Source organism: Podarcis cretensis (genome assembly GCF_951804945.1).
Source record: "Podarcis cretensis genome assembly, chromosome: 13".
Classification (NCBI taxonomy): Eukaryota; Metazoa; Chordata; class Lepidosauria; order Squamata; family Lacertidae; genus Podarcis; species Podarcis cretensis.
The window spans coordinates 12,600,915-12,627,853 of record NC_137182.1 but is presented as its reverse complement, the minus strand read 5'-3'; the positions used below and the strand labels follow the sequence as shown (position 1 = coordinate 12,627,853).

Sequence of the window (26,939 nt, the reverse complement as noted above, 5' to 3'; positions counted from 1 at the left end):
CCTAGACTACAGGGGTGATATTCTTAAAATCTGGCACAAGATCTTTCATAATACTGTTCAAAACCATCTGTGAAAGCTATAAAACCGTATGGTGGTGGGAGGTTATCTAGCAAAATGCTTGGTACAGTAAAATGGTTGAAGTTACAAAATGTGCTCGCTCTCCTACCAAGATTTTCCATAATTTGTTCTTGCAAGGACAGAAAACATAGAGTCCACTACAGAAGCAATTCTGCTTTTCCCCTCAACCTGAAGACTCAAAAGCTGCAATCAGACGTGCAATAAATCCCAATCATAGCTAACCGAAGTGTGATTTCAGAAGAGGACACTGAAAGAACAGAGGGAAATGAAAGATCAGGATAGCTCTTCTATTTTGGTCATCAGGTAGTTAAGGCATTTGTTCTTACTTTCATTTCATTCATCCACTCATTCAATTTCTATCCCATTTTTCTTCATATCATGGTCCCAAGCCAACTTACAAATTCAATTAAAAATCCATCTATCGAAAGAAAAGCTGCAGAAGAGCAGCAGCTGGAAAAGCTGAGAACTAGGAAGAGGCACTTAACATCCATAATGACTGCTACTACCCCAAGTCTATTTGCTTACCGCTAGAAAGGAGGTGGACCATGCTGGAACCAACATACATCAAAGGAGGAAGCTCCATCCCTATGAAGGACAACAGGTGCCTGGCTTGTTGGCAGCTATTTCCAGGGTGCAAGGGTATTCTCCTCTGTAACCTATTGTGAGCGGAGTGAGTCATTGCCAGCAAGGGCAACTTCAAAGGTGGCAAGAGCAGGAGAGCATAAGGGTCCTCATGCTTTGTTAGTTACTATCGGTCTTTTCTCAAATTACTACACCTAGAGTCTATACAACTGAATGTGCCAAAGTCCGAGATGAATGTGGTTAGGCCCTTAGTGTGAGGGAGGCCTTTTATATCTGGGAATTGGTAGTATGACAGTAGTCTGTAAGGTAAGAGTAGGAAGCCGTTTCCAGTCTGATGCCTTCACAGGCAACCTCACAAACAGCCCATACCACTGATGAATGTGGCAAAAGTGGATGTGGTCACACACACACCAGTCTCCATCCTTCTTCCAGACAAGCAAAAGGTAGTATCACAGTGAAAGGACACAATCCAGTTAGGTAAAACCAGTTGAAGGGGGAGGGATGCAGAGCAGGGCCAATGAGGGGTGTGGCCTGAGCAGAGTTCCAAGGACCAGACAGCAAAGCACCTGGGAGAGGTCATCTGGTTTTTTGGATGCTGGTGTCTTTAGTAAGCTGGTAACATATATCTGTATCTCCTTGTCATCAAATCAAGTTAGCTGTGAGATCAATATAAACAGGTGTCTCAAGTTCAGCTGTCTAGAGGCCAAAGAAACTCCAGCTCAATCCAGGTTAAGACCAAGGGCTGATGAGTAAAGATAACAATGGACTGAGAGCTTGGACTTTTATGTGAGGGAGGGAACTGCAACCCTCTCGCAAAAGAATAGTGTCCACAGCCTATGGGTGCCCTACAGATGGATACTGAGGTGGTGTCCATGGCCTTATGAGGGACGGTTGAGGAAGCTGGGTATGTTTAGCCTGGAAAAGAGGAGACTGAGAGGAGATATGATAAGCATCTTCAAATATCTCAAGGGCTGTCACACGGAAGATGGAGGAAGCTCATTTTTCTGCTGCTCTGGACGGTAGGACTTGAACCAATGGATTCAAGTTACAAGAAAAAGCACTTGAGGGTGCTGAGAGGAGCCAGTGAGAGATATGACTTGGGGAAGAGGTGTGGCCTAGACAGAGTCCCAGCGGCCAGCTAGAGAGACCTGGAGGTCTGCATTACGCCTCAGGTTCTCCACCCTGATATGCCCACTATATCAGCAGCATGATGGAAAGGACATAAGCAGCAGAATATAGTTAATAGTGGGTGATTTCACCCATTCTACTGGACTTAACTGGGAGTGCTTAAATGATAATCAGATGGAAGTATTGTTGAACCATTTGCTTACAATGAAATCAGGGGACAGATCCTCTTATGGATCAGGAAATGGTAAAAGCAGCAGAGAGCAGGAATAAATGGCCAGTTCTCACAATGGAGGAACAAGGAAAGTGAAGCACCCCAAAGATCTATGTTGAACCTAATAATAATAAATAATAATAATTTTATTATTTATATCCTGCCCATCTGACTGGGTTTCCTAAGTCACCTATAATGTTTATCTTGTTCATAAATGGTTTGGAGTTAGGGGTGAGCAGTGATGATTGATGAAGCTAAGTTGTTCATCAAATTTGCAGGTGACACCAAACTGGGAGGGGTACGCAATGCCGCAGAATTGGGATTTAAAGTGACCTTACTAGATTGGAGAACTGGGCCCAAACTAACAAAATGAATTTCAATAGGGATAAATGCAAGGTTCTACATTTTGGCAAGATGAACCAGATGCATAAATATGAGTGGGGTTTGGGGGGAACACCTGCCTTGTCAGTAGTACATGTGAAAAGGATCTAGACATCTAAGTAGACCACAAGCTTAACAAGAGTCAACAGTGTGACGCAGCAGCAAAAAAGCTAATGCTATTCTAGGCTGCATCAACAGAGGTATAGCATCCCGATCAGGAGAAGTAATAGTACCACTCTATTCTGCTGGAACGTGTGCAGAGGAGGGCGACCAAGATGATCAAGGGTCTAGAAACCAAGCCTGATGAGGAACAGTTGAGGGAGTTGGGTATGATCAAGAGAAGTAATAGTACCACTCTATTCTGCTGGAACGTGTACAGAGGAGGACGACCAAGATGATCAAGAGTCTAGAAACCAAGCCTGATGAAGAACAGTTGAGGGAGTTGGGTGTGTTTAGCCTGGAAAAGAGGAGACTGAGAGGAGATGCGATAACCAATGGCATCAAGTTGCAAGAAAGGAGATTCCAACTAAGAATCAGGAAGAACTTTCTAACAGTAAGATATGGGGAGGGAACAGAGCACACCTACAAAAGGGACCCAAGATTATTCCTGATGTAATCCCATGGATTCCTGAATGCTATAAAGGAGTTTCCAACTGGCAAGGTTGTTATGCCTGTGAAAGCCTTAGTCTGAATGTTCCATCTGATCATTTCAAAGGGCTACTGACTTTATCACTCCCAATCATTCTCTCCTGTAGGGTGGAGCCTGACTGGCTCTCTGGTTTTCTGGGCAACTGCAGGCCTATAAAGCAAGCACGATGACAGCTAGAACACAAATGGCACAAGTCTCAGATTAACGATGATCAAATACAAGGGTTTTTTATTGTGCCTACTTTGCGGCAGAGATTGCAGCAAATCAAGCTCACTTTTTTGACAGCATTGCATCTCAAGTCCACCAAAGTTCTGCCAAATAGCGTAACACCTCCAGGCCTGCATAGGGAGGTGGTATAACCATAAGAAGCCTGATGCAACAACTCTGTGAGGCACTTTTTGTGGATAAAGTCACTAATATTCTCACTGGACTTAACACTGTCAATATTGCCTCATTTCTAGAATGCCCCCTCCCCTTTACAGGTATGCCAGGAGGCAACAATGTTCTCATTTCAGCGCCAAGTGAAAACAATACCCATTTACCCAACTGTTTTAGGTCTTTAATCAGTGACTTTTTAAGTCCTCTTCTATTTGGTTGTCTCTTTTCTGAAGTTTTAAATTTTTCTTCTTTGCTAATTGTTGTTTATAATTACTATTGTAGCCCACCATGTTATCAGTGCCAATCAAGGCCAGGTTATAAACAAACACAACCTTTCCATGCAATTGAAAAAAGAAAAGAAAAAGAATGCTAAAATATCTTCTCTCTTTTTCTTTTTCTTTTAAATCCATTTATATTTTGCCCTTCTTCCATGGAAGTTAAGGCAGTCCACATGGAATTTCTAGGCAGTCTCACTTCTAAAGCAGTAATCAGACCTACACCCATTTAGCTTCAGTTTTGAAAATCCGATGTTCTCTTCTAAAGCAAGGTTTAAATTAAAAAAAATTAAGTCCCATTTTCCTCCCACGCATTTTTAATCACATAATATTTCAGTTGACTGTGGTAAGTAACTCTGTGAAACTTCATTTGCATAGTATTAAATTAGGCAGTTCTCATTTCCCTGTAGATTAGAAATTACACAGGCTAGCGGTTTTCAAAATTTCAAACTGGTTCAAAAAGAACTATTGCTAGTTCTCTTTGATAAGCTGAAATTTAGTAAGCTTAAAGGGATAAAAAAAACTGATTTTTTTTTACTTCTACAATGGTATATAAGCAATATGTTTTTTCATAGGAGAGTTGCAGAAGCAAAAGAAGTCTGTTTACAAGAAGCAAAATTCCTAGTACACAAACTTGCATACAAGTATGCACACAAATATATTTCTATAGAATGGCACATAGCTATGGGTGCACTACCAGTGTCTAATGCAGGCTTCCTCAACCTTGGCCCTCCAGATGTTTTGAGACTACAATTCCCATCATCCCTGACCACTGGTCCTGCTAGCTAGGGATCCTGGGAGTTGTAGGCCAAAAACATCTGGAGGGCCGAGGTTGAGGAAGCCTGGTCTAATGTATTTACATCCATCCACCCAAAATACATGCGCATATACCACCACATGCCTGTTTTTAATACATCCAGTACACCAAGTACGCATGAAGAAGGCTGATTTCCACATGCAGATTATATTTTATGGATCACAGTGATTATTACTGATATGCAATAGTGTGAAGAAGCAAAGGTTCTATAGAGATGACACAGAAGTCTATCCAAAGACAAAAAGTGTTAACAGTATCAACCGCTTATAATAACAGCACAGGAAACTACTATAAAATATAATGACCCACCTGGTCTACAGGCGTTCTGCAAGTCCACAAAATTCAGAAGATACATACTGCTTTAAATGCATGATAAATTATACCTTCATTATTATACCTATTGCAAGTTACTGCAATAGGTACACGTATGCCCCCTCAATACACTAATCTTTTTTTAATGGCAGATTTAGAAAGATTCCCAGCTAGCTGCTATGCAGCCCCACTATTATACCTTAACTAAATCAACGACATTTGTCTAATTAACCACTTTTGGCACAAATCTGTGGGAAATGTGGTATATAAATAAACCAACCATGACTAATATGGACCTACTTTGAAGTGTCACCTAAGATGTTCCGTCCTACCTTCAGTTCTTTCCATCTCACCATCAATCTGAGCATTATCTACTCCACCTTGAACATTAATTTCCTTGTTACCACAATTTGATGAACGGGGTATGTGGGGCTTCAAGTCTGCTTATATCAGAAGCCAAGTGAGCATTACACATTGGCCTATGCCTTTACAGTAAGTTCTGTTTTATACACGCCACACAACACAACCAAGCCTTACACTACAACCACATTTGTTCATATCTATCGAGTTGTGACAACCAGCTGAACCTTTTGAAATAAGCTTTCTTAAACATCTCCAGATTTCAATGACCAGTTCAATACTCAGAAGACAACTACTTCAACATAAAAGCACCACAAGCGAAAAGACAGACCTCCTGTTGATTATTACCTGCAGCTCACTGCTGGGTGTCTTAAAATGCTTCATAAGGAAACTACAACCTATTTTCTGGAATGATCCTGTTCTCAAAGAAACCACAGGAGGCACACCACTGCTGGCATACAGACAAACGCTCACATAACCTGAATACTACTTACCATCGACAAACACATCTTCTCTAGTTTATGAACAAAATCTTGCAAATATCAACCATATGTAAACCGAGTAGATATGTAAATCCATCACATTAATGGTCCTTACACCTACACATCTCAGGATATAGTAAACTTAATTTCATGCTTCATGTGTCCATGAGCAAAGATTAAATGGTCCTTAAGGCAAAGACTGAATGATCACAAATCAGGTACAAAGAGCAACACTAAGAAACCAGTAAATGATCATTTTAATCTCCCTGGAGAAAGTGTGACAGGACTTAACAGTTAGCTCTGAGGAACAGCAAATCATGTAGACACATGGAGCGGGAGGGGCAGCTAATTTCTTTTAGTCTAAGGGCCACTTTCATTTACTGAACAACCCTCCAGGGTCCACAGGGGTGTGGCTAACCCACACTCATATGCACATGCAGGTCATAAAGCCCCCCCCCAAAAAAACCCTCAGTGATTCGTGCACATCAACTGAGACGCAGGTTAGCACCCCTTCCCTGCTTACCAAATGATTCACAATGGGACAACTTGCATCCACATCACAGCACTAGGCTAGGTGGAAAGGCTGAAAGTCTTTCATCTATCCCATTACAGTGGTGCCCCGCAAGACGAATGCCTCACAAGACGAAAAACCCGCTAGACGAAAGGGTTTTCCGTTTTGGAGGCGCTTCGCAAAACGAATTTCCCTATGGGCTTGCTTCCCAAGACGAAATGTCTTGAGAGTTTTTCCAACTTTTTTTTCCTTTCCCCCCCTTTTTCTAAGCCGCTAAGCTGCTTATCTACTTATCCGCTAAGCCGCTAAAAGCCGCTAAGCCGCTAATAGCGCTAATCCGCTAAGCCGTCAATGGGCTTGCTTCGCAAGATGAAAAAACCGCTAGACGAAGAGAATCGTGGAACAGATTCTTTTCGTCTTGGGAGGCACCACTGTATCATGTTGCTGTCTCCACTTCCAATACTACATATGATTAAGTAGGCTGTTGCCAACCGCAGCTTATGCTTTTTTACAATAACTATGTTCAGAAAAGTTAGTCACAAGATACTACCAAACACATTTCTCTTCTCAAAGAAAACAGACAAGTTATATGTCCATTTAGAAATAGTAAGAGTCATATTTTTTTTACTCCTGAACCATTTCTCAAAAATTTATTAGGAATGTTCTCCAGATGCTCTCACTTACTTACTTACTTAACTAAACCTTTATTGGGCATTACAAATATAAAAAGGTAAAGGGACCCCTGACCATTAGGTCCAGTCGTGGCCGACTCTGGGGTTGCGGCGCTCATCTCGCTTTATTGGCCGAGGGAGCCAGTGTACAGCTTCCGGGTCATGTGGCCAGCATGACTACGCCGCTTCTGGCGAACCAGAGCAGCGCACAGGAACGCCGTTTACCTTCCCGCCGGAGCAGTACCTATTTATCTACTTGCACTTTGACATGCTTTCAAACTGCTAGGTTGGCAGGAGCAGGGACCGAGCAACAGGAGCTCACCCCGTCGCGGGGATTCAGTTGAGCACAGCATGCAGGACAGGGAGAATGCTGCAGAAGTATGTTACATTAGCTCAGGCTTCCTCAACCTCGGCCCTCCAGGTGTTTTTGGCCTACAACTCCCATGATCCCTAGCTAGCAGGACCAGTGGTCAGGGATGATGGGAACTGTAGTCTCAAAGCATCTGGAGGGCTGAGGTTGAGGGAGCCTGCATTAGCTGCTGCCTGCACCACTACCACATGCCGGAAACGGCAGCTCAGATTCTTGAAGGAAACATGCCAGGCTGAAAATCTGTTGCATGGGGGGAGGATACTTCAAGTTTCCCTCTTTTCAAGACTGAACAATGCCCAAGCTTAGTGTCTGGCGCTTTGGGAACTTACAGAAGCAACATACTCCATAGCTTTTGCCTTTATCACTAGCACCTAAACAGAAGAATGGCTGTCAATCCCACTAGAGAGCAAGTAAAAAAAATCTGCCTCTGAGGAGGGGAACTTCTGGTTTCCAGCTTTTTAAAAATGAGAGCCAAATGAGCATAGCATATCGAACAGTGAGAACATATTGGAAGCAATGCACTCCATCTGTTGCTGACTTCACCATTACAACCTGTAAGGATTAATACTAGTTGGTTTTACACTCTCCACTGTTCTTTGAAGTATTTTACTTAACAAAACTTGTACACTGCTTACTTGATAAACTTCTAAGCAGGTTATAAATTTGTATAATTGCCCTTCCCATCATTCTCCCCTTTAATCTAGAAATTCCAGTTGTTCAAGCCTTTATGCCAAAAGACAACCCTCCGTTGCTTCTATTATTTTAGTTTTTCTGTACTCTCTGCCCAGCTCTACTATAAGCCTTCAAGAGACAAGGCAATCAGAACTTCCTATTGTGGACGCACCAGAGATGGATTATAAAACAGCAATCTGTGAAGCACAGGTGACTTATGAGTAGTGGAAAAATACTTAGGCTCTTCCTTCACCATAGCACCATCTTAACGCCACCATCTGAACTTGATGAGGTTTACAGTGGTAATATTGGACATAAACACACCCTTGTCCTACCTTGGTGTTGGAATGCACCTCGGCTAGAACGGCAAACAAGAGAAAGTATCCTCTAGTTTTGAACATCAGTTTTGATGAGTATAGTCTAAGACATCATGGCTCCTGGCAACTCAATTCTGGTTAACAGCCCCTCTCACTAGCATTTTAAAAGGTACTTGGGATTGCTCTTTTCTTTAGGTTTTGATATAAAATAATTATCAGCAATATACAGATAAAATCAACAGACTTTAAAAGCAGATATACATAACTAAGTTATATGGCTTGCTATAAGAAAAAGGTTTAAGCAGGCATCTAGTACAGTACTGTATAGCAAGGGTTCCTGCCTAATATTATTTACTCCTAATGTGAATAAAATAGAGATCTCTACAATGAAACTGCAGCCAGAAGTGGTTCTAAGGCACCTAATAGTTCATGTTATACTTCACACCTCAACATATCCACTAAATCTCTGAACAGCAGAATTTAACTGAAAATCTTGAAATGACTTTATCAGTGGAGGTACAGGAAAGAAGGGTTCTTAAGAGGCTGTTTAACAGAGCTCACAAACCTTCCATGAATATAAATTTAAGTCACCAGTGCAGCAGTAGCACATATAAGGCTTTATATCTTTCCCCTACCTTTAATTATAACAACACTGGCACACCGGTGATCAGTATGAGAATAAACCGTGAAGATTACAGAATACATTTAGGATTTGTTATATGATCAGATGAGTCATGTATACTTAAGTATGAGTCAGAAAAGTGCAGAGGGAGAAATCAAATAATTTAATTAAATGTCAGAATTATTGATGCAACAGTGGCAGAAAAATAAAAAAAGCTGGCTTTTCACTCAGTAGAGCATACTTAAATTTAGACTGCTAATGCTAATTCAGTTTGTGTGCTTAAAAGAAACATAGTTGAAGCCTAACTAACTTCAGGAAGCATGATAGTGGTCAGGTGGGGGGTTTTTTGTTTTTTTTGTACAGATCACTAGATTGTCATATTATCACTAATCCTGCAGTACCAAAAGCCAAATCCACATTAAGTCTGTGTTTCCAGCTGTGCAATCATGTGTGTTTATGCATGTCCCACAGCAGTCCATGAAACTAATTCTCAGTTAAGTATGCATAGAATTGCAACCTAAAACCTTTACAGATGAGTTGGGTCATGCCAGATAAATCTAATTTCTTCTTCTGGAAAAAGGTTCAGAAAAGGGCAACCCAAAATGATCAGAAGGCTGCAGCAACTCCCCTATGTGGAAAGGTTAAAACAGGTGCAGTTTTTCTAAAATGTGAGTTGGGGAGACATGATAGAAGCGGAAAGGTAAAAATAGGTGGAGTTTTTCTAAAATGAGAGTGGGAGAGACATGATAGAAGTGTATAATATTATAAATGGTGCAGAGAAAGTAGACAGGCAGAAGTTTTTCTCCCTCTCTTTTGTTACTAGAATCCAGGACAAATGAAGCCAAATATTGGAATTTGTTTTTTTCACACAGCACATAGTGAAACTATGGAATCTACTTTCAATCTATGTAGTTATGGTCATCAGCTTGGATGACCTTAAAATATTAAGACAAATGAGAGATGAAGTCTAGCCATTATGGCTAGCAGTCATTGATATAGTCTCCCCTTCATTCTCTTCCCCACAGCCAGTAGTGATAACGATAGGGGAAATGAAGGATGGGGGGCTGAGGGAGCTGTGAGGGCATATGGAGGAGTTGGGTGAAATATGATGAAGTTATTTGGGCGAGCTGGGAGGAGCAGCTGTGGAAGCTATGGTGGAAGGGGTTGGGTTGACTGTGAGGGGAAGAGGGAGGGCGTTGGGCAAGCTGCAAGGGAGGAGAGGTTGGGGCAGGCATAGGCAAACTCAGCCCTCCAGATGTTTTTGGCCTACAACTCCCATGATCCCTAGCTAACAGGACCAGTGTCAGGGATGATGAGAATTGTAGTCTCAAAACATCTGGGGGGGGGGGCGAGTTTGCCTATGCCTGGGTTGGGGCAAGGTGTAAAGGGAGGGGGATTAGCGACAGGGTGGGAAGTAGGTGGGATTGCTTACAAGCACATATTAGTCACATTCACACTGCATGGTTTCACACTCCACAAACAGAACAGCTACTTTGCAATATGCACTAGCCATTTAGTAATTCTCATTTTTCTATCTCTAAATAATGATGTGGTACAGCAACTGCCTCTAACATTTAATTAGTGACCAATGAATAAGTACATTTCACAGTTTGAATGCAAATCTTCAAGCTGAACAGAGTTCGGCCAACAGTTCAAAACCTTGAAAAAGTTGAGTTGCAGACTGCATTTAGTTAATCATTAGTCTGAGATATCCACTGGCACATTCTGAAAGAGACATACAACCTTATGAACTATGCAAAGGTGAACAGCTCAAAAGTCTACCAGAGGGGCAGAGCAGCCACACATATTGGGGGAGGCACTCAGTGGCTCATGAGAGGAGAAGTGTGGCACGTTGAGGGGCTGACAAGGGTCCAGGGCTACATGCCTAATTAGGGCGCACTGGGCACTGCTAGTAATTTCCCACCTCTGGTCTACCTGCTGCAGCATCCTGTTCCCCATGGTGGTTGCCTATAAGTAAGGCATGAAAGCAATATTCTTCCCACACTGCTTCCTCACCTCTCCAAATGTAAACTTGGAGGCTCCACACACCCATTATGACCAGTAGCCAGTGAGAGAATTGCAAGCCATCAATTTGCATAACCCATTTTACGTAATCTAGGTTAATGGTCTTGTGGCAATTAAATCCAAAAAACATGTGAGTGTACTGTCTTTTGTCCATTCTAAATCTCCTACGAAGTAATTTCATTAGCTGGCCTGTGTTTTAGCATTATTTAGTATTTTTTTTAAACCTTTTTTATTATGAGAGGGGTAACTTCACCATCCTCTTTCTCTACACCATGCACAGTATTCTACACCTCTACCCTTGTCTTTAGTTGTCTAAAGTGTTCTAACTAAAAAAAAAGCCTACCATTGTGGTCTTACTTCAAACAGAAGATGCTCTAGCCCCATGATCATTTTCGTGCTTTCTTCTGCAGCATTCCCAGTTCTCCAATATTGTTTTTGAAATATGACAACCAGAACCGTCCACAGTACAGACATGCCTGATTTTTATGTACTTTGCTTTTCTTGCGGTTCACAAACGTTGCTCCTTACAAGGACGCAGGTGCAGCTGCAGGCAGCCCGGCCGCTTCCAGGAGAAGGAAGCACCCCGCCATCACCACCCCTCTTCTGGCCACAGGAGTGGAGCTAGCTAGGGCTGGAGCCAGGTTTCTCCCCTCCCACTCCTGCAGCCAGTGTGACTCACATGATTGTACTACAGTGGAACCTTGGGTTACATACCGTCCTCCTTACTAACACTTCAGGTAACGAGCTCCGCCAACCTGGACATAGGTGCTCCTGGTAGCGAACTTTGCCCCAGGATGCGAGCGGAAGTGGCGCAGCGGCGGGAGGCCCCATGATGCACCTCAGATTAAGAATGGTTTAGGGTTAAGAACAGACCTCCAGAACGAATTAAGTTCATAACCGGAGGTACCACTGTACTTGCTCTATTGTGGTGGTCTGGAACCGAACCTGCAATATCTCCGAGGTATGCCTGTATTATAATGTGGCCATACTACATCTCTGATGCAGGCTCTACAATACTGGCAGTTTTATTTTCCTTTCCTTTCCTTTCCTAATAAACACTATCAGGAAATTTGTCATTTTTGCAGCTACCACACACTGAGTCAATGTTTTCTTTTTCTTTCTTTTTTCATTAAAGCAGAAAATAGATACATCAATATAGCAAGTAAGAAAAAATAAAAATAAAGTATTACAAATAATTTTTACAACTAAGATGAAAAGAATTATGTCTGGATATAATATTGAAATTTGTTATTCCCAAGCAATGCAAATAAAGAGTTGTATCCTTTATGTTCACAGTAGACTCACATCCATTTTCCAAATCACAGACCATTTTCCAATGAATTTAAATTTGTTTGTTGTTTGAATGAAAATTAATAAAATGGCAAATTTAACATACCATTCCAGAAATGAATTGAGAGGCAGGAGATTTTCCCCCATCAGTTGCATTACACTTCTTTTCAGCCAAGCCAATCATCTTTGATTGTGGGGGTTATACTAGGTATCACACAATTTCCGTGCCAGGGGAGGATGGGTATATGTTCTGTTAACCATTTAGCTTTATATTAAACATGAATCTAGAAAATGAGATCATGCACGCATACAACAACAAAAAAGGATTATGCAGAACACTAAACACAAAACAAACACATCAGTCTAGATTATACTTGCTATAGTTACATACAGTACAGAAGGATTAATTCCTAGCTAAAAATTACCAAGTAAATCATTACCTAGGGCCACTAAATTTAGAGTGCTTTTAGAAAGCTGCTAAACAATGCATTTTGCTGTTCTGACTATGACATACCTATTCTTAGTGTAAAATAACTACACTAATTTCTCATGGTTGGATTTCCTTCTGAATTTTAATAATAATAATAATAATAATAATGGGAAAATATGTTTAGCTTACAGTTCTATTTGCATTTCATACTCCATTAAAAATGTGAAAGGTTCTCCCCACCGACAAATTACACAAAAATACTCTGGCACTCCAAGGGATTTTCTTTATACATTCAGAGTATTCTGCTATGGGAAGCCCATTTAAGCAAGCTTGTCGTTAGCTCTCAGGTACTCAAAAAACTGCGGGACCTGAACAGGAATAATGATGATAATCCTCCCTCTACTCCTTTTTAAGTCTCCTCCTCCTCAGCTGGACATTTCTCAAGCTGCCTTAAGCTACGCCAGGGAGGAAGCTGTGCTCTTCGTTCTGCAACAAAGCTCTCCGTCTACTGGGAGACAAGGGAGATGGAGAACTTAGCACAATAGGAAAGGCAAGCTCCTGGGATGCCTCTGCAGCCTCTGGCCACTTCTCCTCCTCACCCTCAGACAAGTCTGAACTGCTTTCTGCACACTGTTCTTCTTATTCACTAAAGCCTGTTGCTTCTTCAGTATCCAACCATTCCTCCCCCTTCAACCTCTGACCTGTCCTCAGTATCCCACCACCACTCCCCAGGCTCTGAGCCCTCCTCATCTTGGGGGGCTCCCCTAGGGGGTTCCTCAGCTGGTGCCTCCCACCAAATGCAAGTCCCTGACATTTGCTTTGCTGTCCTTGCATGGTTGCTGTTGCTTAGATGGGAAGAACCAATTTCTTCCTTTGCTGATAAGCCAAAAACCTAGATAAAAGTTTAGGAGGTTTATACAGTGGCAACCTCGGGTTAAGAACTTAATTCGCTCCAGAGGTCCGTTCTTAACCTGAAACTGTTCTTAACCCGAGGTACCACTTTAGCTAATGGGGCCTTCTGCCGCCGCCACGCTGCCGCCACACAATATCTGTTCTCATCCTGAAGCAAAGTTCTTAACCCAAGGTACTATTTCTGGGTTAGCGGAGTCTGTAACCTGAAGCATCTGTAACCAGAGGTACCACTGCATTTCTTGTTGTCAAAAATCAAACTTTTGTTTCCTCTTTGGGAATTTCAGTTTTAAAACGCCAGCTGTTTCCTTACATACTTTAGACTCTCACATACCTCAGATTTTATAGTTTGTGCTCTCTCAATAACCCTCTTTTTTAATTTATTGGTCCTAAGACAATCCTGGAGCCAATTCAGTCAATCTAGTCCGGCATTCTGTTCTCACAGTGGCCAACCAAATGCCTGTGGGAATGCTGGAAGCAAAATGTGAGTACAACTGCACGATCCCCACTATATGTTCTGCATGGAACAGTAGTTTGGCATGATGTTCAATATGCCAAAATATTATGTTAGATCATCATTTTTATCTATGTTTTAAAAAATATGTATATACATACCACTATTTATGAAAAATATCACAGTGGTTTACAACAATGATAGCAAAACCACACGGTAATAACCATATAAAAATCAGAAAACAGCTAACCATTATGTTGAGAGGCATTCTTAATGAATGGAAGAAAGAAGTTTTTAGCAGGCACCTGCTGAATATCTGATGGCAGAATATTCCACAATACTGAGTTGATGATACTAAAGGCTCAGTTTATTGTTTTCAAATGAGCCTCAATATATCAGGGAATGACCAGCAGTGCTCCTGCAATTGATAGCTGTAATCAAGCTGGAATATTAGCTTTAACAATTATGCTTAATCTTACTGGTAGTTGGTCTCTATGGTTTGATGCACTGAACTCTACCAGGCCATGTTTAGTTATCCTTTTAATACTCATTCAACAGACTGCTGCTAGATCTTCTGCACACAAAGGGCAGTATTCAACACTAGTCCTACTCAGAGTAGAGCCACTGAAGTTAATCAACACGACTAACTTAATTGTGGCAACTGAGTGGGATTTTGTTAACTATAATCCATATACAGCGCTACCTCGGGTTACATACGCTTCAGGTTACAGACTCTGCTAACCCAGAAATAGTACCTCGGGTTAAGAACTTTGCTTCAGGTTGAGAACAGAAATTGTGCTCCGGCGGCGCGGCAGCAGCAGGAGGCCCCATTAAGCTAAAGTGGTCTTCAGGTTAAGAACAGTTTCAGGTTAAGAATGGACCTCCAAAACGAATTAAGTACGTAATCAGAGGTACCACTGTGCAGTGACTCAGCAAAAGGGGTTCCCCCCTTATGTAAATAATAGTCAGAAATATGTACCATATTCTGCAAGAATACCTTGAATATGAATATGCCTCAACAACTGACATGCTAGTTGTCCTCTGCATGGGACTAAACAGGAGGGGCAACAGTCCTATCAAGCAGAGTAGCTTCCGTACAGCAGGAACTAGGATAGAACAGAGAGCATAATCACAGACGTTGCCAAGTTTCAATTATGCCTTACATTTCCGCTAGTTGCTTTTATGTTGCACACTCTGTTTTACAAAGTAATAACCCTTCTGTGCTGAGAAGCTGGCTTTGGTATGTTTTAACTGCAATTTTAACTTTTCCTTTTTATGTAACTTGCCTTGAGAGAGCTTTAAAATATTTTATTTTTTATTTTACTGTATAACTAGTATTTTATTTTAAAGAAACAATTACTCTAGATTCAATACACAGTAGATGTTGTGGTTGCAACAAATAAGAATTAAAGGATGACTGTGGTGCTACCCTAGAAAGTTAGACGCATAGGCACTTTGGCCATGAATTACAACGTACGGACTCCAGAATATGGTTTCTTGTGGGCCCCAAATTTGTAAGGCTTTTGAATGGTTTAATTTAGGTAGGAGGGAGGGAGATTACTGGCTTTCTATAAAAAAAAATTTTTTTTGAAAAGTATTTGAACAATTGCTTGTGAAAAGCCTTGTGCAAGAGCTTGCAAAAAGAAAAGTACAATTAATTATTTTCTGCATAATGCTCTTCTGCCACGTCAGAAACAGCCCTTCCATGAGAAGAAAACCTTATCTGTTTGAATATACCGGTAGATGCAACTCGGGAGTGCTTTACACCTAGTAAGTTTTATTAAGCTAGTGTTCAAGGAGAAACAGACCAATTTCCCTTTATAGCTGCTTTTAAATAAAGCCAGCCAGTATGTTCCAAAAAAGACATTTAACCATCAGTTCTTCCTCTGAGATAATTCAATTTCCAAAATATTTACTCAAAATGTAACCATGTTGTTTCCAAACTAATCCTGTGTTGTAAAAAAATAATAATAACAACAACAAAATCCGCAACAGCAAGCACAGGCAAGAATTGAAAGACATAGAAAACTGGTGCCAACAGCCTGAAGAGGCTTTTTATCTCCCCCAGCCCTCACAGCGCCCCACAAGAAGCTTTCAAATCCACATGGAACTTCAAAATCACTTTGCAATGCAGTATTGGCATCCTAAAAGCCCTAGTAGAAATGTGAAATCGCTCCAGTGCGCTAGAAAAAGCCCAAAACCTCCAAAACTATTTTGGTAATGCTTTTACTGACTTTTCATTTATAAGAGGCTACTAAAATGGTGACATGATCCTTTCTGCATCATGTTCTAGTCTTCTGGAGAAATAAAGAGTTCAAGTGGTATGGTGCTTGCCGCAACGTCATTCCTTATAAGCTTTTGTGCAAAAGAGAATGGAATGGCCACATTTTTATCCAGGCTCAGAATATATATCGAACAAGTGAGATAAAGGGTCAAGAACCTTTAGACTGACCAGGAAAGATGCATGCAAACAGAAGGGCAACAAATAACTCAATAACCAAGTTAGTGCAAGAGTAGAATGAACATGTTTGTACTCCCTCTACTGGTTCCTCACCGACAATACATAATTTGGTACTATAACTTTACCAGAGCAATAGCGAACGCAGCAGTTACGTTTCACTGGTATACCAAAAAGGGCTTAACAAGTGGCCTGGACTGCTTTGGAAGGAAGGGTAGGATAGAAATTTAATAAATTTGTTATTTATTTATTTATTTATTTATTTAATAAATAAAAATGCTTATTTGACCTTTCAAACTTTGGAAAATTTGAACCACACAGTCACAAGAAATAACATATTTAATTTACCTATATATAGAGAGCTATTGATCCAGTCTGGGTAGGGGATAATAAGTACAAATGTGATATATTATACAAATTTACAATTATATGGTGTTTACACTATGCAGGGACATTCAAAGTGGTAGATTCAAAACAACCAAATCACTCTTACGCAGAGGTTGCTTGATATATATCTCATTCCATCACTAAGGCTCTGACAGCACTCATGGATAACTACAGTTTTACACTAAAAAGAAAGGAGTGCCACAAGAAGTGGAATTTGTCTTAATATTCCAGGAGCCCTCCCCAATAGCCAACATCCTGCGGCAGTCATTCAGAGATCAGCTGACAGTTTTGAAGATGGAGACAACATTTGCCCACTTCCAGACTGCCGGGATCTCCCCTGTTCTCCAATAATTCTCAAAGATTATAGACAGAGACTCTGAGATTACATCCGCAAGCTCCTTTAGTACCCTTGTGTGCAGCTCATTAAGCCCTTATCTATCTTGGGCTGCAGCTCCCTCATTACATCATTTATTATGTTATCACCAGGTTGGGCATTGCTTTCCTTTGGGGAGAAGACAGGGGCAAAGTAGGTGTTGAGCAGTTCCGCCTTCTCTCTGTCACCGAATAGCAATTCCCCATCTTCTCCACACAGAGGACCTATCACTTGCTTGTTCTTTCTCTTGCTTCAAACATAGCCAAATAAACTATTTTTTATAATTTATAATCTCTCTTGCTTTTACCCTGCAAATGTTCACAACACAGGTATACGCCTCCTTTGTGATTTCCTCTTTCTTCCATTTCTTATACGTACATGCCTTTCTTAAATCTCAGCTCATCTATAAGCTCCTTATGCAGCCACGCCAGTTTCCTTAGGTGCATCCCACTTTTCTTTCTTGTTGGAATCATCTGCATTTGGGCCTTCAATATTTCATCCTTAAGAAGCTCCCATCCATTTTGGATTCCCTTCTCTTTGAGTATTTCTGACCATGGGATCTCATCCAAGGTTTTGGAAACTGGACTTCTTAAATCCAAAATGCATGTCTGATTGCACTCAACTTTCCCTTGCCTCTGTATCATGAAACCCAGGAGAACATGATCACTTCCTCCCAAATTTCCCAGTACTTTCACTTAGTCAATGAGTCCCTCTCTGTTGGTGAGGACCAGGTTCACAATAGATAATACCCTTGTTGCTTCTTCCAGCTTCTGGGAAATGAAACTGTCAGCAAGATTACGGAGGAATTTGTTGGACCTTGCATTCTTGGAAGGGTTTGATTTCCAATACATACTGGGGAAGCTGAAGTCTCCCATGACTACTAAATCTCTCCTTTTTGAATGTTTGGTAATCTGCTCTAGGAAGACATCATCCAAGTCTTCAATCTGGCTTAACGGTCTATAAGCAGGCATCCACATAAGACTGATGTTGGTTTTTCTCCCCTACAAAATGTTACCCATATACTCTAAATCTGCCAGGTTATGGATTTCTTCACAAATGCACACATCCTTTACATATACAGTGGTACCTCGGGTTACATACACTTCAGGTTACATACGCTTCAGGTTATAGACTCTGCTAACCCAGAAATATTGCTTCAGGTTAAGAACTTTGCTTCAGGATGAGAACAGAAATTGTGCTCCGGTGGCGCGGCAGCAGCAGGAGGCCCCATTAGCTAAAGTGGTGCTTCAGGTTAAGAACAGTTTCAGGTTAAGTACGGACCTGCGGAACGAATTAAGTACTTAACCCAAGGTACCACTGTAATGCTTCTCCTCCTCCCATCATGCTTGAATTCCTGCATTCTACTCTGCCTTCCATAGTCTCATTCCACCAGGTTTCAGTAATGCCTACCAGGTCATACATGCCCATCCTGCATTAAAAGCTCCAATTCGTTCTGCTTGTTTCCCATATTCTGTGCATTTGTGTAGAGACAAATGAAACCATTAGTCATTCTCTCCAGCTGCTTCCTTCTTGAAGTTTCTTGCCCTTTAGCAGGTTTCTGGAGCTCCGCCTCAGTTACCTGTGCAGTAATGAATCTATTATCCACAGTACCAGATGTTCTTCTATCGTCTGTAATGTTGTATCCCTCTAGTTCAGGGGTAGTCAACCTTTTTATACCTACCACCCACTAATGCATCTTTCTTGATGGTAAAATTTCCTCACCACCCACCAGTGCTTAATGGAAGGAGGATTCAGCTTGTGCCGTAGAACCCTCTACCGCCCACCTAGAATCCTGAAACACCCACTAATGGCCAGTAGGAACCAGGTTGACAACCCCTGGTCTAGTTTAAAGCTCTCTTGATCAGGTTCGCAAGACTCTTAGCAAACACACTATTGCCAACAACTGTGAAGTGCAGCCCATCTCTTGCCAGAAGTCCTTCCTCAAGAAAGTAGATACCACGATCCAAGAAGCCAAACCCTTCCTGATGACATCACCTGTGCAGCTAGTGGTTTACCTGCAGTATTATCCTTTCTTCCTGGGCCACAACCTTCAACAGGAAGGAGTGATGAAAAGACCATCTGTGCCCCAAGGTTCTTCAGCTTCCTGCCCAGAATCTCATAGTCCCAAGCTACACATTGAAAGCGGTGTGTGGCCGTATTGTTTGTACCCATATGAATCAGAAGGAAGGGGTTGTGGTCAGTGGACTTTATAAGACTTGGCAACTTCTCTGTCACATTGTGAATCTTTACACCTGGAAGTCAGCACACCTCCTGGGACATCCTGTTTCCTCCACACACTACTGCCTCTGTCTCCCTCAATAGCGAGTTACCTACCACCACCAGACGTCTCTTCTTCCTCTGGGGAATGGCAGAAATCGTTCTATACACTGTGCCTTCCAAAGCCTCCTTGGAGTGTTCTGAGGTTTGCAAAGATAGCAGCTAAAATCAAAGGAAGCATTTAAGGGTACCAGGTATTGTTGACTATCTGTTGTTGTTGATGTTGTTGTTGTTTATAAAAAGTTTATTGAATATTTAAAAATTAAAAAACAATTACCAAGTGGACTAAAGTTGTTACAGTTAGAAATGGAAGAAATGAAAGGCAATAGTTCTCCTCTCCCAACTGCCTCTCCCATTCTCCACTAAGATCCTCAGAATCTTCACTCCATATTTGGGAAGGCAGACCCACCTTTGTGGGTCTTCTGTGTTATTATTTGACAAGTTGACTAGTCCTCATCTAACCCCACCCAAACGCTCCCTTGATCTTATCCCCTCCAGACTCCTAGCTGCTGAAGTCCTATCATCATCCTCTGGCTCCTCCTCTCCTCTATTAAAGCATTCCATTGTTCCCTACTTCAAACAATCAATCAAACAAAAAATCAACCCATCCCCAACTCTCCATCTGCCACCCAATTTCTCTTCCATTATTCACCACTATCCAGAACTCCACCACCAAATTCATTCACCTAATTCACTGCTCTACATTGGGTTCCCGTCCAAGCCTGGATTTAGGACAAACTCCTTACCTTAATCATCAAAGCCCTGCATGACCTCGTAAGCTTCTTGGGGTAGGGATCTGTCATCTTGTTACTGTGTGTGTGTGTGTGCACTGATGGTAGTAAATAATTAAAAATTATGGTACATTAAAGATTTCTATCAGCAAAAAAAGAGATCCCTGCTGGTAAGCAACACTGGGAAACAATAACAGAAGGAAGGCAGTGAGGAGACAAAGTGGGGGGAAACTGAATCAGAGTAAATATAGCTTCAAATATTTAAGTTTGGTTATAGATGGGGTTGCGGATGAAGAGATTAAACCAAAGGCTTCCAAATAAAATGTTGGGTTGAAATAAGGATTTGAAGGGGCAGGAAGGGAGAGAACGGAGCACCAATTACAGATCAGAGTTGTGCATTTTCCAGGTAAAGAGGGGCAGCAAGAAAGAGGGGCAGCAAGCTGAAAGACCATCATATCACAGGGTGTCTGATGGTAGTAGAGTTGGAGAAGCAAAGGTCGTGGAAAAGGATACAACTGTCCTGCATGGTATGTCACTATTATTTCACTTTACAGGCGAAAATCGCCCAAAACTACCTGCTCAACTTTTGACTGAGAGGGAATCTCAACCCATGCCTCATACTCTTTCCACAAGTTCTCACCAGGGAAACACACAGAAGACAAGATGTCCCCGCAAGCTGGTTTTACACAAGTATTCACTGCACTGACTTTGATGCACCACTTAATTTAAATACTGCCTGAAACCTGATCTGTATTTAAATTGCAGATAATTAGTCTATCATAGAAAACACATCAAAGACTCCTTGGCACTTAAATACAAGCAAACCTTTTCTGACATGAGCTTTCATTTGCAAGCCCCTGCTTCAGGGATGCAGGTGGCGCTGTAGTCTAAACCACAAAGCCTAGGGCTTGCCGATCAGAAGGTTGGCGGTTCCCCACAATGGGGTGAGCTCCCATTGTTCGGTCCCTGCTTCTGCCAACCTAGCAGTTCGAAAGCACGTCAAAGTGCAAGTAGATAAATAGGTACCGCTCTGGCAGGAAGGTAAGCAGTGTTTCCATGCGCTGCTCAGGTTCGCCAGAAGTGGCTTAGTCATGCTGGTCACATGACCCAGAAGCTGTCTGTGGACAAATGGCAGCTCCCTCAGACAGTAAAGCAAGATGAGCGCTGCAACCCCTGAGTCATTCACGACTGGACTTAACAGTCAGGGGTCCCTTTACCTTTACCTTACTTCATTAGATGGATAGCATTAACCTTAAACACTATACAGTCATACCTTGGTTGTTGAACGCCTTGCGACTCAAACGTTTTGGCTCCCGAACACCACAAACCTGGAAGTGAGCGTTCCAGTTTGTGAATATTCTTTGGAACCCAAACGTTCGACGCTGCTTTTGCAGCTTCTGATTGAGTGCAGGAAACTCCTGTAGACAATCAGAAGCCATGCTTTGGTTTTCAAATGTTTTCAGAATTTGAACGGACTTCTGGAATGGATTCCATTCAGGAACCAAGGTACAACTGTAATAGTCCTAGTGTTGTGTTTAAGAATAATTGGGAGTTCATCACTTCACATTCATCTTGCAAGTTAAAAACCCAATACTTCATAGTAAAGCAGTGCTTTTTTTGAGTAAAAGTATAAAACTTTTGATATCTATATAATCACACACATGCAGACACACACCAATTTCTGTTTTTTTCTTTTGTTATGGTATTTGTTACTATAACATGGAATCTAAAAGAAGTAACAAGAAGTTGTGAGTGAAAAAGCTGAAAACAACTCCACTAGGGTGATGAAAAATGAGAAAGCTGAAATAATAGTCAGCCAGAATTACGGGACCACATCACCAAATACTGACATCTTCAGCATACTTCCACTTATCCTGACTGCTGGTGCTAGCTGCTTAGTTTGGGAAAACACCGCAAAGAATTGTAATTTGATAAAAGTCAATGTCTTCATTGTAAAAATCAAAACAAATAAAACCCAAATGAAAGAAGCTACAATACCTTTCACTATAGCTGAAAGGCATTATACCGAACTTGAAAAATAAATAAAATTGATCATGATTTGCTTAAGTGAAACAAGCCATGATCCCTAGTTTAGACATAAGGCTAAGCCAATGATAGTAGTTTGTTGCTCCCACTCACCAGCAGGAAGGAGTGACGTTAGAGCCATCTGTGTGTTCATGGTAAGCCATTAGTCATGGCTTACCATGATATGCAAAACACAGCCAGCAGGTTAGGTACAAGGTTTTTTTAAAACTATGTTTTGTCTATAAAATATCCAACATAGAGTGGCTTCCTATTTTCAAGCTTACTCTGCATAATGAACATAGTTCATCTGACTTCTAAATATCAAATCCAAGTGTGCAATTCATATGATTCAAGGTTTGCACTCAGTGGCAGTTCTGCAACCCCATCAAAGACTTTTATGTAGCAGGGGGGAAATCACAGTAACATTTTTTCCAGAAACTCCAGTACACAACTTGGACAGCAAATAAATAAAACACTGTACATTAGGCATATTGCCACTTTGTAAAATAAAGTCATCAAGTCTTGCCAGAATTGAAAAGAAATTATCCTGCAAAGAAGTCTGTGGATAATTCATCTTTTGTGCACTATATGACAAAACAAACATTTTTATTCAGATCAAAAGTAACATTGTATATTATAGCAGAAACATTTGAAACTCAAAGCACAATGGCTCTCATTCACAAAATGTTTAGTTCATTTGCAGCCCAGTCCTATGCATATTTACTCAAAATCAAATCATACTGAGTTCAATGTGTCCAACTTCTAAATAAGCGTGTTGCAAGTTCCCCCCAACCACCATGGGTCATTATGACGGAAGGATGGGGCCACCCACCAATAGCCTGACATAACCATGATTTCAGGACAGACCCAACTTCAAAAAATAATAATAATTCCCAATTCTTTCTTTTCAGTCCACTTTGAACTAAAACCAGCTGCAAATGAAGATCACTGCAAAAAGTTTGGAACTGAGTGCAAATTCTGATTTTCAGAGGAACTGGTTGTATTCAGGATCTCCAGTTAGGAGCTCCAGAGTACAACCAATCCCAGCAGGATTTGAATTTGAAACCAAATTTTAAATGTGGTGAATGCAAGATCCACTTGCCAAGGAGCACTGTAAGACTCTCCATTGTTCCTTTGCATCTTTGCTTGCCCCACAGCTGATGTCACGTATGTTGTCAGGTGTGCTACAGGTGGGCATGGTTTGCAGTAAACATGTCACATGGCACAAATTAAGACCCCTGCCAAGCCTATTTAGATTTGTGGCCCAGAGGATCCCCACTGCTGGTACACAGGCCTGAAGCCACACCCATTTAAATATGAATTTTTAATGTGGCCTTACTGGATTACAATCTAGAAGATATAGAGGAAGTTTTTCTGGTTGCCCAGCAATCACATGAATCATCAGAATCATTTCCTCTTCCCTTCTCATTCAGTATTATTCAGCTCATCAGGCATGAAACTGGCTTGAAAGTTATACTGTTATCATTATATTAAGGGGTGACAAAATAACTGAAGTCTCAGGAGCATCATCAGCATCAACTCGAGTCGTCTGGGATCTTAGCAATGCGGGGAGCAGTCTATCCACTAGTTGAGTCTCAATAAAGATACGGAATAAGGAATGGGATCACTATATTACTGGCATGGCAATATTCTACATCACCTTGCAGCCAGTTTCTACATGCAAATTTCATTTGCAGAGGCTTGACAACCATATGTCAGGAGTGCTCTGATGGTGTTTCCTGCTTGGCAGGGGGTTGGACTCGATGGCCCTTGTGGTCTCTTCCAACTCTATGATTCTATGATTCTATGATTTGCTGGGCTGGGATGATTGTGCTGCATTCAAATACTCCTTCCTTCACTTACCACTGGATCTGTTTTTGCGGTTTGATTTCCCACCCGTAAGAAGCATCTTGAGACTGTTCCGAAACATGGCTGTTCTGGTCTAATCAGCTCGCCCCCAAAGCTGTATAAATATAAAAATAAAAGGCATCCATTAACTAATTTTTGGTCATTAGCAGCAAGGAACAACGTAAAGATTTATTGTGTCTCTGCAACTGCTATTTGTATTAATAATGTAACATCTGAATTGGCTCTTTGTAGGAAACTAAGCATTCAGAAAAAAAGATCTTAAACCCGTAAATGAAATAAAGTGCTAATCTTCTATTGTAATTTTTCTTCTCTTCCAGAGACTAACCATGGTCAGCACATATTTCAGGATTCTGTTCTGCCTCACCTGTTTAATAGTTTGGGGCAAAATGCTGCCATGATTGGGTTCTGCAAATGGGGTAAACTTTGCAAAGTAGCCCCCATGTTGGTAACAATGTGGAATCCAGAATTTTATTGCAGAGAGGCCATGTCTTGTAAAGGCAGTTGAGAGCACCAAACCTACATAAATAAGAAACAGACCAGGTATGAAAGATCCACCAAGTTGTATTAGTGGAACAGGCTCAGGATACTTGGAGGGTGAATTTATTTACACAGACCTTGAATGCCTCCCATTATCAACTTTATTTATTAGTATTTGCCAAGGATACTGAACTGTACAAAGATTTCTACAAGATTGCACCTAGGGCTGTGTACAAACTCAGAAAACTCAAATAATGTTGAACATGTGCAGGATTCACCTTTAATTCTTCCAGCTCTTTTAGATGTTAAGGTAAGTTTAAAACCATGGAGGCAATATCACAGAAGAACATAAGAAGAGCCCAACTAGATCAGGACCCATCTAGTCCATTGTTTTCATAGTGGAAAACAGATGCCTATGAGAATCCCACAGGTAAGACTTAAGGGCAACAGCAGTCTTTTCACCTGTGATTTCCAACAACTGTTACACAGAGGCAAAACTTAGGCAAAACTCAGAGGGTTTGCTTAATAAGACTTGCCGGGAATACACATTTGGTGTCCTGCTTAAGTCCTTACTCCTCTCCATAGCAAGAAAAAATAAACTTTGCAAAGCAAGCATATACGTACAGAATGCCAAAAACTGGAACAACAGAGTACCCACAGACCTAATCATAAACCAAGTCAATATAAGAAAAGTTTAATGTTCCAATATCTGGTTACAGATAGATAGCCGTGTTGGTCTGCCATAGTCAAAACAAAATAAAAAAATTCCTTCCAGTAGCACCTTAAAGACCAACTAAGTTAGTACTTGGTATGAGCTTTCGTGTGCATGCACACTTCTTCAGATAGCCTTGAGTGTTCAAACTGAGACCACAGTGTCTGTGTTACCTTTTCCCCTCTGCCATTTACCTTGTGAATTCCCCCCCCCCAAAAAAAACCCCCTAGATATTCATCCCATCCAGGCAGGGTTGAGTAACCCATAAGTAGCATCCATCCCTCTCTGCATAATTTTTGTTATGTTATGTTTCTGTTTTGCCACATAATATACACACACTCAAAAAAATCCTGCCGTTTTAAAAATAAATATAGGAAATTACTGTTATTGTGTTTCTTTGTGATGTCGAAAAACCAAAAGATTGTTGGGGGCGATAGGCTCCTCTCCATTTTCCTTCTTTTTTAATTATTACTTTTTAACTTAACCTAACCCTAACCCCACAAAGAAGGTTTTTTTGTAAACCCATTTTTTATTTTAAAAAAACAATAGTAATTCTTTTACTGACCATTCCCCCTGCTGCAATTGTGATGCCAAGAGGTTGTTATGACCCTCCAAGACCCACCCCCTCGTTATAGTTTTCCTTTTAAAAAAAAAAGTACCGTATTTTTCGCACCATAGGGCGCACCGGACCATAGGGCGCACCCAGTTTTTAGGGGGGGGGGGGGAATCAAGAAAAAAAATATTTTTCCCCCCAAGCCCCAAAGAGCAGCGCTACGCACAATCTTTCCCTGCCGGAGGAGTTGCGCGCGGCTGAGGCACAAGCCAAGGCAGCGAGTGGGATGGATCCTGCTTGCTGTTTTGACTTCCTCTTTAGCCCCGTGCAATCTCTCCCTACCGGGAGAGGCTGCGTGGGGCTAAAGAAGCCATAGCCCCGTGCAGCTTCTCCTTGCCGGAGGGGTTGCGCGCGGCTATGGCACAAGCTTGCATTCGCTACATAGGACGCACACACATTTCCCCTCAATTTTTGGAGGGGGAAAACTGCGTCCAATAGAGCGAAAAATACGGTAAATGCCCACTTTTACACTTTTGACACATACATTTGACATGCAGCCCCAAATAAGCTGTCCATGTGCCAATGCTGCCCTCGCCCCAAAAAGTTTAGCCACTACATTTTCAAGCTTCAATCAATGATATTGATCTTGAAGAAGTTGTAAACTTACTCATGGCTTCAAAAACATGCATAGCTACAAACTGGAAAGAGTGGCCCCACTGAAGTCTGATTTGTATGGGAGAATATGGGATACTGCACTTTTATCGAAATTAAGAGATTGATAAACCTATTTGGTGTGCATTCATCAAAGGGTAGTCTTTACTTAAAATATTTTGGAACATCAACTTTCATAAACCACGTTGTTTCTTTCCATTATGAATGTCCCCACCCCACCCCTACTTGTTTACTTTTGATGTGAATGTAAATGTTTCTACGAGTTTCTTTACATATGTCACATATTCATTCTATATATACACACACACACACACACACACACACACACACACAACGCGGGTGGCGCTGTGGGTTAAACCACTGAGCCTCTTGGGCTTGCCAATCAGAAGGTTGGCAGTTCGAATCCCTGCGATGGGGTGAGCTCCTGTTGCTTGGTCCCTGCTCCTGCCAAGCTAGCAATTTGAAAGCACGTTAAAGTGCA

At 41.4% G+C, this 26,939-nt stretch overlaps 1 protein-coding gene across 1 annotated transcript in view; it reads right to left on the bottom strand.

The window, feature by feature from the left end:
- Positions 1–26,939, bottom strand: part of TANC2 (tetratricopeptide repeat, ankyrin repeat and coiled-coil containing 2) — a 199,074-nt gene that overhangs the window by 148,388 nt on the left and 23,747 nt on the right. Inside the window, exons 2-3 of the mRNA XM_079949186.1 lie at positions 24,409–24,560; positions 24,039–24,138 (exon numbers count right to left, since the gene is read on the bottom strand). Coding sequence (XP_079805312.1) covers positions 24,039–24,105 — 67 coding nt within the window. The 5' untranslated portion in view covers positions 24,106–24,138; positions 24,409–24,560. The remainder of the gene's footprint in view (positions 1–24,038; positions 24,139–24,408; positions 24,561–26,939) is intronic.